Raw genomic sequence first — 14,674 nt, 5'->3', positions numbered from 1 at the left:
CGTTCGGTTTCCAGTATGTTTGTCTTTTTTTGTGGTTTTATGTACTGTTTTAGACAAAATTAGACAAACTGCTTTGGAACGCGACGGATTCGCTTCTCGACGCTTCCTCTGAAACGAATTAGCATCACGATCAGGGTTTCTACTGTGGTTGCAACTCATTCCTTATATATTGTGAACCAATTTAAAAAATGTTTGGGTATTCAAAGTGTTTCTATCTATTCCCCAATTATACCATCCTTATATTACCACACCATATCACCTTTTTCAGCCATCATTAGTAGACAATGGCTTTAAAACCTTGTATGATAAGGGTATTTATAGTATTCAGGATCTATATATTGATGATACCTTTGCTAGCTTTGAACAAGTCATCCAAAACTTATAAGCTGACCAAAAAGACATGTTTGTCAGGAAGCGGAGTGAAAATGGAGCAGGGGCGACCAAGTGCAGCTTGGACCAGGATTTATTGGAGGAACTCAATGGAGGAACTCAAAAGACAGACTCGGCAAACTGACATGACTTAACTAACAAAACAACATGACTTCCCAACCAAAACATACTTGAAAACGACAGGAACCAAAAAGACATGAAGCGTGACAACAACTACAACATACAACAATGATCCGACGAGGGGTGAGGGGCAGACAAGACTTATATACACGACAGGTAACAAGAGGCAGGTGGGAATAATCAAACTGATCATGGGCACACAGGAGGGGAGGGGCGAGCACACAGGCACATGGACAGAAACTATGACAAAATGCACATAATATAACAACCGGGGACGAAACGTGACAATGTTTTCGCTATTTGCAGGTTAGAGGTTTTCCTCGCAAAAAAAAATAGTTGTTAATTTGTCTATTTGTCCTCCTTCTATTTGTTTGGATTCCCCTCAAGGCTCAATAAGAAGACTAAAGACAGGATATTATTGTTCACATGTTATGGGCTTCCGTGACTACTGCATTTTGCATGGTCATAAAAAATCGGAATGCGATCTAGGGACCTGGTCTGATAAGGAATGAAATAGTACTATTAGTGCGTTGCTCTTCTGTCACTGCCATAGTCACGAGTCTTTGGTCGAGTGGTAACGTCAGTACCTCCGGTACGCTGGAACAATGACAGGCTGTCATTGTCAATGCAGAGCGCATGCAGGTCACTCGCTTCTAACTTCACAGCGGGAAGTGATTCAACGCCGCTTGTTTTCTTGAGCTCATGCTGACAGATTGAGCATTGAAAGCTCTACGTAAGAAACAAAGAGCGATTATTTTAACTTTTTGGTGCCTTAACCACGAAGACACCTACCTGGACAACAGCTCCCTTCCAGACAAGGTTGAGGTAGGCGAGTTGCAGCGGCTAGCTGGTTTTTCATTTCCAAACTTTACGCCATGCCGCCCAAAAAAAATGAGGGCTACGATGAACTCAAATCATCCATTGACTTGATACGGCAAGACCTTACCACACTCTTAGAGCAGCAAGCCACCCTGCTCCAGCTAACGTCTGAACTAACGGAGCTTAAGAAATTATCCAAGGAGAAAGATGAGAAAATCCTGTCGCTTGTACGGAGAGTAGATGCACTGGAGCAGTACTCCCGACAAGAAGACCTCATAATCACTGGTCTTAAAACAACACACCGCTCCTATGCCAGGGCGGCGGGTCCTCCGGATCCCTCGACAGATGATTCTCCATGGGACGAACTGTCAACGCTTGAAAATCAGGTAGTACAGTTTTTCGAGAGTAAGCATATGGAACTCCAGAAAGGAAACATTGCCGCTTGTCACACACTCCCAAGAAACCGAAAACGACCAAAAGATGCTCCGAAAATTATCATTCGGTTCGTCAATAGGAAACATAAAGTGGATCTTTTGAAGCAAGGGAGAAAACTAAAAGGAACGGGTGTTTACCTAAATGAACACCTCACTACGAAGAATGCTGAGATAGCCTGGAACGCACGCAAACTGAAGAAGGAAAACAAGATTCTCGCAACGTGGGTCAGAAACTGCAAAGTATGGATTAAAACAAACGGAGCAACACCAGAAGATGTCAAAACCCTCGTTGTGAGTGAACTGGAGGAACTGAAGATTTATGGCCTGGTGCAACCTAACATCTACAATGGCTGAACTGATGATCATAAACTGGTACCTATTGGACCCTCCTGACGAGAATGGTGGATTACAGCGGAGCACAACATGGCAAACAGAAACTGGCGGGGAGGACATCCAACTCAGGTAGACCGTCCCCTTACACCCTTCATGCCATCCAGTGACACTCTCAATAATGCAGGAATTTCTGTCCCACCGAATCTAGACTCTTTATTATTTAATTCATTTGACCTAGAGAATGTTACTGCTGGTATTTATGAGTCCTTCTTGAACCCAGATACTAATTACACTTCCCTAAAATCTGTTGAATTGTCATGCGAATATTTTTCTGAAGATATTTTTAACAATCTGTGCAATACTCCTCCTGGCCACTGCCAAACAAATGTATTCTCCACTGTCCACTTTAATGTACGGAGTATCTCTAAAAATCATGATGGTCTGCAAACCTATTTATCAACCTTAACACATTCCTTTTCAGTAATAGCTCTTACTGAAACCTGGATGGTTGATAATACATCTAGCTACCCTCTCTCTCACTACACTCCTACACACTCGTGTAGATCAAACAAGCAAGGTGGAGGAGTCTCACTGTATGTGATTTATAATTTCAATTTCTCTCCCAGAAAGGATCTAAGTGTTAACTTTGATATGACTGTAGCAGAATCTGTGTTTTTAGAACTTTCATCTTGCTTATAAACAACAAAAATGTGATAATTGGATGTATATATAGACCACCAGACTCTGATAAAATCACTTTCAATGAAGCCCTCGACTCCACTCTAGAAATCATAAACAAAGAAAACAAATTGTGTGTCCTACTTGGTGACTATAATATTAATTTGCTTGAAACTAAGCAGTCACATACAGCAGACTTCCTTAATACATTATCCAGTAACTTTTTCCCTCTTATTAACAAACCCTCCAGGATCACAAGCTCAATGGCCACTCTCATTGACAACATTTTATTTAATTCTCTAGACTACAAAATAACATCTGGCCTGTTGATCTGTGATGTATCTGATCATCTTCCTGTTTTCAATTTCATCCACAATGATAGTGGTCCAAAAATCAAAGGTCATACTGGTGATCAAATGAAATTCCGCAAATTTACAGAGAAAAACATGGTATCTTTTATATCTATCATCAGCTCTGTGTCATGGGATGAGGTTATCCTGTTGCAAGATGTCAACAAAGCCTATCACTCCTTTCTAACAATACTCTCAAATGCATTAGGGTCCTCATTTCCTTTAATTTTCGTAAAAATAACTCCAAAGGGAAACCATGGATAACGGATGAACTAAAAAAATCTTCACGTAAAAAAAAATAAACTTTATAGAAAATCTATTGCAAATCCCACCCCTATAAATATAGAAACATACAAGAAATATAAAAATAAATTTACAGTATTACTAAGGAAAACCAAACAAACTTACTATGCTGATAAATTTACTCAAGCCTCTGGTGACATCAAAACAACATGGAATCGTATCAACCATTTATTACATCGCAAAAAATCTAAAACATCTACCCCAAATGAGATGCTGGGGAAAAATGGAGCCCATTCAAACCCAGTAGATATTTCTAATGGTTTCAATGATTTCTTCGTAAATGTTGGCGCTACCTTGGCATCTAGCTTCTCAACCTCTGATACAAGCCCCTGTTGCCTAATTAAAGGGCAGTTTCCTTCACTCTCCATTCTTGACCCTCCTAGTGTTGAGGAAGTTTACAGCATTGTCATGAGCTTGAAAAACTCGGCCCCTGGCCATGACGAGATCAGAAGCTTACTTATTAAGAAAATTATCCATTCAATAACAATACCACTAACACACATTTTCTCCTTATCTTTAAAATTTGGCATTGTACCCCAAGAACTAAAAATTGCTAAAGTCATTCCTATTTTCAAAGCTGGCGAGACAAATGAATATGGTAATTTTCGGCCTATATCCATTCTTCCATGCTTCTCCAAGATTCTAGAAAAATTGGTTTATTCAAGATTGGCAAAGCACCTAGAAACAAATAATATTCTCTACAAGCATCAATATGCTTTCCGCAAAAGGTTTTCCACTGAGCATGCACTGCTTCAGCTTGTCAACCATATCTCAACAGCTCTTGACAATAAGAAATTCGCTCTTGGTGTTTTTCTAGATCTAACTAAAGCATTTGATACTGTCGACCATAAGATCCTTATCCCTAAGCTAGAGAGATATAGAGTAAACGATTCTGCCCTGAAATGGTTCACGAACTATCTTGCCAACAGAGAACAATATGTATATTTAAATGGTTGTTCTTCCAACAGATCTAAAATACTATTTGGGGTCCTGCAGGGCTCAATATTGGGTCCTCTATTATTTTTGGTGTACATAAATGATTTTTCCATGTCTTGTTCAAATTTTCTCCCTTTGTTATTTGCGGACGATACCAACCTCATTGCCACCCACGATGATTTTAATTCCCTCATTGCAAGTGTGAATGCTGAGTTGTACGCTATTACAAAATGGTTCAAAACAAATAAGTTGACACTCAATATAAAAGAATTTAACTTCATGATCTTCTGCAATATAAACAAATCTTACCCCAAAGAACAAACCAAAATTTACATAAACAATAACGACATCCATCAAGTTACTAGCATCAAATTCCTAGGAGTTATAGTAGACGAACACTTAAATTGGTCCGAACACATTGATTTGGTTTGCAAAAGATCTATGAAAATGCTAGGTATTTTACGAAAAGTTTGTCCCTTGGTCCATTCTTCTGCTCATCTCACTCTGTATTATAGTTTCCTGTTTCCTTTACTCAATTACTGCAACATAATCTGGGCAGTCACATATCCAACATACCTCAACAAATTACTCATCTTTCAAAAGAAGTTCCTAAGAATAATCTCTTTTTCAAATAGATATGAACCATCGGCACCACTGTTTAGAAATTATTCATTACTGCCAATTGATAAAGTAAACATTCATCAAACCTGTCTACTCATCCATAAATACATATATAGGAAACACTGTCTTCCAGCCACTTTTCATAATTTTTTCACATTTGCATCAGACTTTCATTCTTATCCAACAAGTCAGAGGGACAATCTTGACCCACCTTTTTGTCGAACATCACGCCATCAATATAATATCCACTTTAGAGGGCCCTCACTCTGGAATAAGCTACCAATCCATATCCGATCCATATCTGCACAGGCTGCTTTTACAAAGCACCTGAAACACCACCTTCTCCACTCATGATCCTACCAGTCCATAATTACTCCACCGCACTCAGCTGATCCATACTATGATCATCAACTTAAACCACAATTTTGACTCAGATTCTTCCTTGTTTTGTTTTGTTATTTTCTGTTTACAGTTCTTCTGTTCCCTTTTAGCTATTCCTATCTGGTGTTTCTTTGATTGCTTCAACATCGATAAGTGTCTATTTTTGTTTCGCTTGTTTCTTATTTTTGTATCGTGTATCTGTTTATGTATGTATACATACACACTCGTATATATGCATATATAAATATGACAAATTTATATTTAGCTTGTTATGCTTTTGTTTATTTACTTGTATATATATATTTTTTTTTTCTTTTCTTTTCTTAAACACTTGAATGACATTTGACTGCACAGCACTTTGTTTGTTCTGCACTTTGTTTGCATATATAACAGGAGTGGAGCTTCTTACAAGCCCAAGGCTTCGTCTCCCTCCTTGCACTGTTATTGCTATAATAATATGTGCTAAACAATAAACTAAACTAAACTAGTAGAGTCCACTCTTAATCCACATGCTCTAGACCAGGGGTCCCCAAATAAATCGGCAAGAGGTCCACTACCTCGACCAACCTTATAGACCAGGGTCCAGACATGCAAAAACGTTCCAACAAAAATATTGTAAGTAGAAACAGTTTTATTTTTGCTTTTTCAAACCTTTGTAACAAAAAATTAATGTTACCTTATTCTTGATTTCCTAATTTTGCTTGGGGAGGGGGGAACCTGTTCTCATTTTCTACACTTGACAATACCCCCAAGAAGACACAGAAAAAGTCAGTCTAATAAATTAGTGTATGCTTCCACATACCGTGTTTTCTGCACTATAAGGCGCACCTAAAAACCTCCAATTTTCTCAAAGCCGACAGTGCGCCTTATAATCCGGTGCGCCTTATATATGGACCAATATAGATTCGTGGATGAGGACTAACTTATTAAAGTAAGTTTTATGTGTTTATTTTGTGTGTTGTGTGATATTAACGTTTGAGCAATGTTGAGTTATTGATATATTGTTATTGTTTTCACTATTTCGAGTGTTACTATATTGTGATTGCATTAACGTTTGAGCAACGCTGAGTTATTTATTCTATGCGCCTTATAATCCGGTGCGCCTTATATATGGACAAAGTTTTAAAATGGGCGATTCATTGAAGGTGCGCCTTATAATCCGGTGCGCCTTATAGTGCGGAAAATACGGTACTCCTTCCAATGTGCTGGCTCACATACTCGTCACTCGTAACGCGCAGTATTGCATCAGGTATTCTGGTCTGACTAAAAGATAGCATCCCAAGTGGACAAATAAATCTTTCATTTTATTTTTTTTCAATTGATGCAGATTTATCCCGCGGGGCAGACTAAACCCCCTCACGGGCTGATTTCGGCCCGCAGCCCGTATGATTTACACCCCTGATGTAGTTTTTGGTAATCTAAGGTTTGTTTGGAAGTTCACCTTCTCACCTGCATAGTCCCTACCGGCAGCACACAACTCTGGATCTTTGCTGTTTTGTATTGAACATTAATGTTCTGTTATTGAATTAGATGGATGTGCATTTGTGTCCATTAAGAGCCAGCACTTTTGAAAGCCATTCACGAGATGAAAAAGGCCACAAATGTATCCTGAGAATATTTAAAATTGCATGTAAGGGTGGCTTTCGTCCTGGCCGTGGAACAGTGGACCAGCTCTACACCCTCGGCAGGATCCTCGAGGGTGCATGGGAGTTTGCCCAACCAGTCCACATGTGTTTTGTGGACTTGGAGAAGGCGTTCGACCGTGTCCCTCGGGAGGTTCTGTGGAGGGCGCTTCGGGAGTACGGGGTGCCGAGCCAACTGATAAGGGCGGTTCGGTCCCTGTATCACCGATGCCAGAGTCTGGTCCGCATTTCCGGCAGTAAGTCGGATTCGTTCCCAGTGAGGGTTGGACTCCGCCAAGGCTGCCCTTTGTCACCGATTCTGTTCATAATTTTTATGGACAGAATTTCTAGGCGCAGCCGAGGCGTTGAGGGGGTCCGGTTTGGGGACCTCAGCATCGCGTCTCTGCTTTTTGCAGATGACGTGGTGCTGTTGGCTTCTTCAGGCCGTGATCTCCAGCTCTCGCTGGAACGGTTCGCAGCCGAGTGCGAAGCGGTCGGGATGAGGGTCAGCACCTCCAAATCCGAGTCCATGGTCCTCGATCGGAAAAGGGTGGAATGCCCTCTCCGGATCGGGGATGAGATCCTGCCCCAAGTGGAGGAGTTCAAGTATCTTGGAGTCTTGTTCACGAGTGAGGGGAGGATGGAGCGTGAGATCGACAGGCGGATCGGTGCAGCGTCGGCAGTAATGCGGACCCTGTACCGGTCCGTTGTGGTGAAGAGAGAGCTGAGCCAAAAGGCAAAGCTCTCAATTTACCGGTCGATTTACGCTCCTACCCTCACCTATGGTCACGAGCTATGGGTCGTGACCGAAAGAACGAGATCTCGGATACAAGCGGCCGAAATGAGTTTTCTCCGCAGGATGTCCGGGCTCTCCCTTAGAGATAGGGTGAGAAGCTCGGTCATCCGGGAGAGACTCGGAGTAGAGTCGCTACTCCTCCACGTTGAGAGGAGCCAGATGAGGTGGCTCGGGCATCTTATCAGGATGCCTCCTGGACGCCTCCCTGGGGAGGTGTTCCGGGCATGTCCCACCGGTAGGAGACCCCGGGGACGACCCAGGACGCGCTGGAGAGACTATGTCTCTCAGCTGGCCTGGGAACGCCTTGGGATCCCCCGGGATGAGCTGGATGAAGTGGCTGGGGAGAGGGAAGTCTGGGAGTCCCTCCTGAAGCTGTTGCCCCCGCGACCCGACCCCGGATAAGCGGAAGAAGATGGATGGATGGATGTAAGGGTGTACTAAAAGCATTTATTTAGAAATATAAATCAGTTAAAGAATGATTAATTGGTATTGTAATAAAAGTCCATTATTCCCTGAAAATAACATTTCTCCTTATAAACATAAAAGGGATGAAAAAATGTCAGGGGGGCACCATATGTCTTCCTACCCCTCAGAAAGTAAGTTTAAGTCTACAGAGTAGTGCACTCAAAGTGTATAAAAGCACTCGAGAGCGTGGCAACAGGTCTGCTGCTAGTATCTTCTAGTGAAGTGTAAATTATTTTTTGTACATGTATGTTTTCTCCTGTGTCAATAGTGCTGATGACCCACACATTATTAATTGTATGCCAGAGGCTGCAGGCTGGTGGGAATTTAAACACAGGCTGCATTATTTCCCCGGGCCGGAGTTTGGACAGGTCTAACCTTTTTTTTCTGTCATAGGATCAAGAATCTCCATGCCCAGATCATAGAGAAGGATGCTATGATCAAGGTACTCCACCAGCGCTCCAAGAAGGAGACAATCAAGCCTGATGCGCCGTGTACAATGAGGCCCTCCAAGTCACTGATGTCTATCTCTAATACTTGCCCTGGAAGTTCAGGACTGCGTTCTCATTGCACTGGACTCAGTAGCTCAGCCATCATTGAAGAATGCAAAGATAGCAGCTGGAAAGGGAGCCTAGGTAAGAGTCTGAAAACCTTTTGGAGCTCTTAACTCTGCATACTAAATTGTTTTTCTCCTTCAGGAGTTCTACTCGGTCCAGAATTTCGCATCACATTATCTCCCTCCCCGGTAGTTCCTTTGACACTTAATACAGCAGTTCACTCTAAGACAGGCAGCAGGGATAGCTGCACACAGACAGACAAGAATGAGAGTCAAGACACCAGTAAGCCTGGCAGCCCAGCCCTTAAGGGCATTGTGATGCCAAACCGACTATCAAGTCCCAGCAACCATTACATCCCTGACCATGGAGCTGGTAAGATTAAATACTATCTTACCATATATCTATATATCGATAGATAGATAGATAGATAGATAGATAGATAGATAGATAGATAGATAGATAGATAGATAGATAGATAGATAGATAGATAGATAGATAGATAGATAGATCACCAAATGATTCCCGAGCGCGGCACCGCTGCTGCTCACTGCTCCCCTCTCCCCCAGGGGATGGATCAAAATCACATGGGGATGGGTTAAATGCAGAGGACAAAATTCACCACACCCAGATGTGTGTGTGACAATCATTGGGACTTTAACTTTTATATATATATATATATATATATATATATATATATATATATATATATATAAAAAACTTTTCCTCACCCCCCGTGGGTGGTCTCTTTTTCCCTTCAAGCTCGGGTCCTCTACCAGAGGCCTGGGAGCTTGAGGGTTCTACGCAGTATCTTTGCTGTTCCTAGTACTGCACTTTTCTGGACTGAGATGTCAGATGTTTTTCCTGGGATCTGTTTCAGCCACTCCTCCAGTTTGGGGGTTACTGCCCCTAGTGCTCCAATGACCACAGGTACCACTGAAGTCTTAACTCTCCAGGTCTTCTCCAGCTCTTCTCTGAGCCCTTGATATTTCTCAAGTTTCTCATGTTCCTTTTTCCTAATGTTACCATCATTTGGGATGGCTATGTCAACCACAACGGCTTTCCTCTGCTCTTTGTCCACCACCACAATGTCCGGTTGGTTCGCCATTACCATTCTGTCTGTCTGGATCTGGAAGTCCCAGAGGATCTTGGCTTGGTCATTCTCTACCACCTTTGGAGGTGTTTCCCACTTGGATCTTGGGACTTCCAGTCCATACTCTGCACAGATGTTCCTGTACACTATTCCAGCTACTTGGTTATGGCGCTCCATGTATGCTTTACCTGCCAGAATCTTACACCCTGCAGTTATGTGCTGGATTGTCTCAGGACCTTCTTTGCACAATCTACACCTGGGGTCTTGTCTGGTGTGGTAGATTTGGGCCTCTATTGCTCTGGTGCTCAAGGCCTGTTCTTGTGCAGCCAGGATCAGTGCCTCTGTGCTGTCCTTCAGACCAGCTCTTTCTAGCCATTGGTAGGATTTCTGGATATCAGCTACTTCAGCTATGTTTCGGTGGTACATCCCATGTAGGGGCTTGTCCTCCCATGATGGTCCCTCCAGCACCTCATCTTCCTTTGATGCCCATTGTCTGAGACATTCACTGAGCACGTCATCCGTTGGGGCCTTATCCCTGATGTACTTATGGATCTTGGATGTTTCATCTTGGATCGTGGCTCTCACGCTCGCTAGTCCTCGGCCTCCTTCTTTACGGCTAGTGTACAGTCTCAGGGTGCTGGACTTGGGATGGAACCCTCCATGCATGGTTAGGAGCTTCCGTGTCTTGATATCTGTGGTCTGTATATCTTCCTTTGGCCACCGTATGATTCCTGCAGGGTACCTGATTACTGGTAGGGCGTAGCTGTTAATGGCTAGGGACTTGTTCTTGCCATTGAGCTGACTTCTTAGGACTTGCCTTACTCGATGGAGGTATTTGGCTGTGGCTGCTTTCCTTGTTTCCTCGTCAAGGTTGCCATTTGCCTGTGGAATTCCAAGGTATTTGTAGCTGTCCTCAATGTCTGCTATTGTTCCTTCTGGGAGTGAGACCCCCTCTGTGTGGATTACCTTTCCTCTTGTAGTCACCATGCGGCCACATTTCTCAAGTCCGAATGACATTCCGATGTCAGAGCTGTAGATCCTCGTAGTGTGGATCAGGGAGTCAATGTCCCGCTCGTTCTTAGCGTACAGCTTTATGTCATCCATGTAGAGGAGGTGGCTGATGGTGGCCACATTCCTGAGTTGGTATCCATAGCCCGTCTTGTTGATTATTTGGCTGAGGGGGTTCAGTCCTACAGAACAGCATTGGGGACAGAGCGTCTCCTTGGTATATACCACATTTGATGGTCACGTGTGCAAGTGGCTTGCCATTAGCTTCAAGTGTGGTTTTCCACTGTTTCATCGAGTTGGCGATGAAGGTTCTCAGAGTCCCATTGATGTTGTACAGCCTCAAGCATTCAGTGATCCAAGTATGTGGCATTGAGTCATATGCTTTCTTGTAATCAATCCAGGCAGTGCTCAGGTTGGTACGTCTAGTTCTGCAGTCTTGGGTGACTGTTCTATCCACCAGGAGTTGATGTTTTGCTCCTCTGGTATTTTTACCAATCCCTTTCTGAGCAGTCCTCATGTATTGATCCATGTGCCTGCTGATCTTATCTGATAGTATGCCCGACATCAGCTTCCATGTTGTGGAGAGGCAGGTGATTGGCCGGTAGTTGGATGGGACTGTACCCTTTGATGGATCCTTCTGGATCAGGATCGTACGCCCTTGGGTTAGCCATTCAGGGTGAGTCCCATTGTGCTGCCAGGCGCTCATGGAGAGTTGTAAGTTTCTTGAGCCAGTAGCTGTGGATCATGTCAGGGCCTGGTGCTGTCCAGTTTTTCATTCCTGAGACTCTTCTCTGGATGTCTGCCACTGTGATGGTTACTGGGTTCTGTTCAGGGAGCTTGCTGTGGTCCTTTCTCAGAGCCACCAGCCACTGTGCATCCTTCTTATGTGATGCCTCCCGCTCCCATATATCCTTCCAGTACTGTTCAGTTTCCAGCCTTGGTGGGTCTGCTCTGCTATTATTCCCCTGCCACTGAGCGTACACTTTCGCTGGTTGTGTTGTGAACAACCTGTTTATTCGTCTGGCTTCATTCTCTCTTGTGTACCTCTTTAGGCGGCTGGCCAAGGCTTGGAGTCTTTGTTTGGCAGTTTCGAGTGCTTCAGGTATGGGCATATGGCTGTATTTCTTGGGAACTTGCTTTTTCATTGCACCTTTCTGGGCCTCTGTCATTTGGCTCACTTCTCTCCGTGCTATCTTGATTTTGGCCTCCAGCCTTCTCTTCCATGGTGGGCACTGTTGTGGTCGCATATGGTCATTCTTCTTGTAGCCAAGCATTTCTAGGATCACTGCTGCTGAGGTGTATATCAGCTCATTGGTTTCAGTGATGGTAGCCGTAGGAATTGTTGTCAATGCTGCATTCACATCTTCTAGGAGACTTTCTGAGGGTACTTCACTTAGCCTCTGCAGTGTGTATCTAGGTTCCCGAGCATTCATTCTCACCGTGATCTTGTTCTTCAGGTCAGTTGCTGCCTCGTTCAGCTTGATTGTGCTTATTGGGGTTTCGTACCCAACCTCTGGGCTTTTACATGGATTTAACTCGTCTCTGACCTGGTGCTCTGGTTGGCCTTCGCTATGGCATTTGTGTTGTATCTCATCAATCTCGAGGTGTGATAGCAGGTGCCGTTTATGGATATTGGAACATTGAGCTACTAGTTGCTTGGCCGATAGTGTTGACTGTGGGTATTGAAGTTGCCATTGTTCCCGCATTCTCCGCATGTAACCCCTCTCGCTCGGGTTGCTGAAGTAGTAGCATTCCAACAGATCCTTATTCTCGCCCATTTGTGTCTTGTTCCAGTAGCCCATTTTTCATCAGGGTGCTCTGGTTCCCCAGCACCTGACGCAGACCTTGTTTGTCCGGGCGACGTCTGAGCCGGCATGTCTTTCGTTTCTTGTACTCTCATTATCTCTGAGGTAGGCGGTATCGTTAAGGGTCTTGCCTAAGGACCCACACTGACTGCTGGTAAGGTAATCGCTCATTGCTCATATTGTGCCCCTGCCGGGAATCGAACCCGGGTCTTCCGTTTGTAAGTCATGTCACTTACTGATTGAGCTAGTCAGCCGTATATATATATATATATATATATATATATATATATATATATATATATATATATATATATATATATATATATATATAATATTTGTTCGTTGCTTTCCACTGTGAATTCCAGCAGTACATGGAACCCATCAAGTATTCCCTTCACCAAAAGGCTAAAAATCAAAACCTTGAATGTGTGCAGTAAATATTTTGCTATATTTTTGTAAACTCTTATACCCACTGTATATTTCAATTAAAAACAAAGCATGTAAGCATATAAAACTAGATGCCAAAAAACAAATTGCTGCCCACATGAGGACCACAGCAGTGACCAGAAGGTCACTGTCACCGTCACAGCCATTGCACTCCCTTGGTGATGAGCGCAATCGCAGCAATCAGTGGATATATCTTTCTTAAATAATTCCAGATTGGGACAGCGATATGCCTCCCCTGCAGCATTCAGGCGGCAAGTACTTTAATATATATTCATTGTGTCAGCGAGGATCATTTCGGTTCAATGGTGTTGATGTGCATTGGTTTTTTACACACGGACCACATGTTGTTGGCAGCAGCTGTAGATTTTGTAAGTGTGAAAAGATTAAATATTGAGGAATACCAAATCCCACGTAAATGTTCTCTTACAAACAGTTTACTCACGAATTCATATGACCCAGTGCTTTTTTGTTATTTATTTAATGTCAACCAGGGCTGTGGACTCGGTCGGATTTTTGCACCGAGTCCAAGTCCGAGTCCGGCCTCTTGACCACCGAGTCTGAGTCCGAGTCCGGCTGTCCATTTTTTCTGTTAATTCATGTGACTGCTTAGTCTTTATTCAAGGCTAATTTAGATCAAAATCTACCAGAACGAACGCAACTGCTTTCACACTGGCTGGTTCGGCTTATATAGGATCCCTTGCTGAGAGCGCGGACGTAAAAGTGAGGCGAGGTTCCAATCGGACGTCGGATCGATAACATTTTCCCCGCCCTACCGAAGTTGTGCTAGCTCATAACGTAGATCACTCATGGCGTAGTCATAAATGTACGGTTGACAATTTAACCGATAGAAGTGGATACATTGGAACATAACCTACACTCTAATATATTATTTGACATGGTATTAAATGCGTGGCTTTACAAAAATAGTCATTGAAGCCCACCATTGGCATGAGGCAAAACGCTTGAAAACACACACTCGCCCAATTAAATAACCATTCTGAAACACAGGACATGTAAGATAATATTTTTTAATCATTAATTACACCATTATAGCTCAGACATTTATCTAAACACAAATAATTAGTGACGACCCCACAACTATCGAAACACATCAATGATATAAGATGGGTGACATAATCGTCCTTGACATTGGTACATAATGTTAACATTAGGCTAAGTGCAACTCAACGTGGCCGCATTGATCGTAAGCAGGGCTGTGGACAGTATTCCTACGCGCATTCTCAGCAGCATGATGAAAATAAAATTGAACGTATTTTTTTTATTGTCGGACTCGGTGGACTCGGTCAAAATCAGCACCGAGTCCGAGTCCGGCAAAAATGACCGAGTCCGACCGAGTCCAAGTCCCCGAGTCCAAGTCCGAGTCCACAGCCCTGATGTCAACTATCCACAGTGTTACGCTTCACAACTTTGCAGATGCAAAGATGAACGCAAGTATGTTGTTGACAGATCTTTTAGTACGCACCCGTTTTCATACATGATAATCAAGGAGCTTTAGGACTTC

At 43.1% G+C, this 14,674-nt stretch overlaps 1 protein-coding gene across 10 annotated transcripts in view; it reads left to right on the top strand.

Annotated features, from left to right (window-relative positions):
* Positions 1 to 14,674, top strand: part of amot (angiomotin) — a 152,005-nt gene that overhangs the window by 124,936 nt on the left and 12,395 nt on the right. For 9 of the 10 annotated variants that reach the window (XM_049743169.1, XM_049743184.2, XM_049743182.2 and 6 more), the window contains 2 exons: positions 8,642 to 8,880; positions 8,944 to 9,174. In XM_049743169.1, the coding sequence (XP_049599126.1) occupies positions 8,642 to 8,880; positions 8,944 to 9,174 (470 nt within the window). The remainder of the gene's footprint in view (positions 1 to 8,641; positions 8,881 to 8,943; positions 9,175 to 14,674) is intronic. The other variant, XM_049743172.1, reaches the window with a different exon arrangement.

Source organism: Syngnathus scovelli, chromosome 15 (genome assembly GCF_024217435.2).
Source record: "Syngnathus scovelli strain Florida chromosome 15, RoL_Ssco_1.2, whole genome shotgun sequence".
In the NCBI taxonomy this organism is placed as follows: domain Eukaryota; kingdom Metazoa; phylum Chordata; class Actinopteri; order Syngnathiformes; family Syngnathidae; genus Syngnathus; species Syngnathus scovelli.
This window is presented reverse-complemented; position numbering and strand designations above follow the sequence as displayed.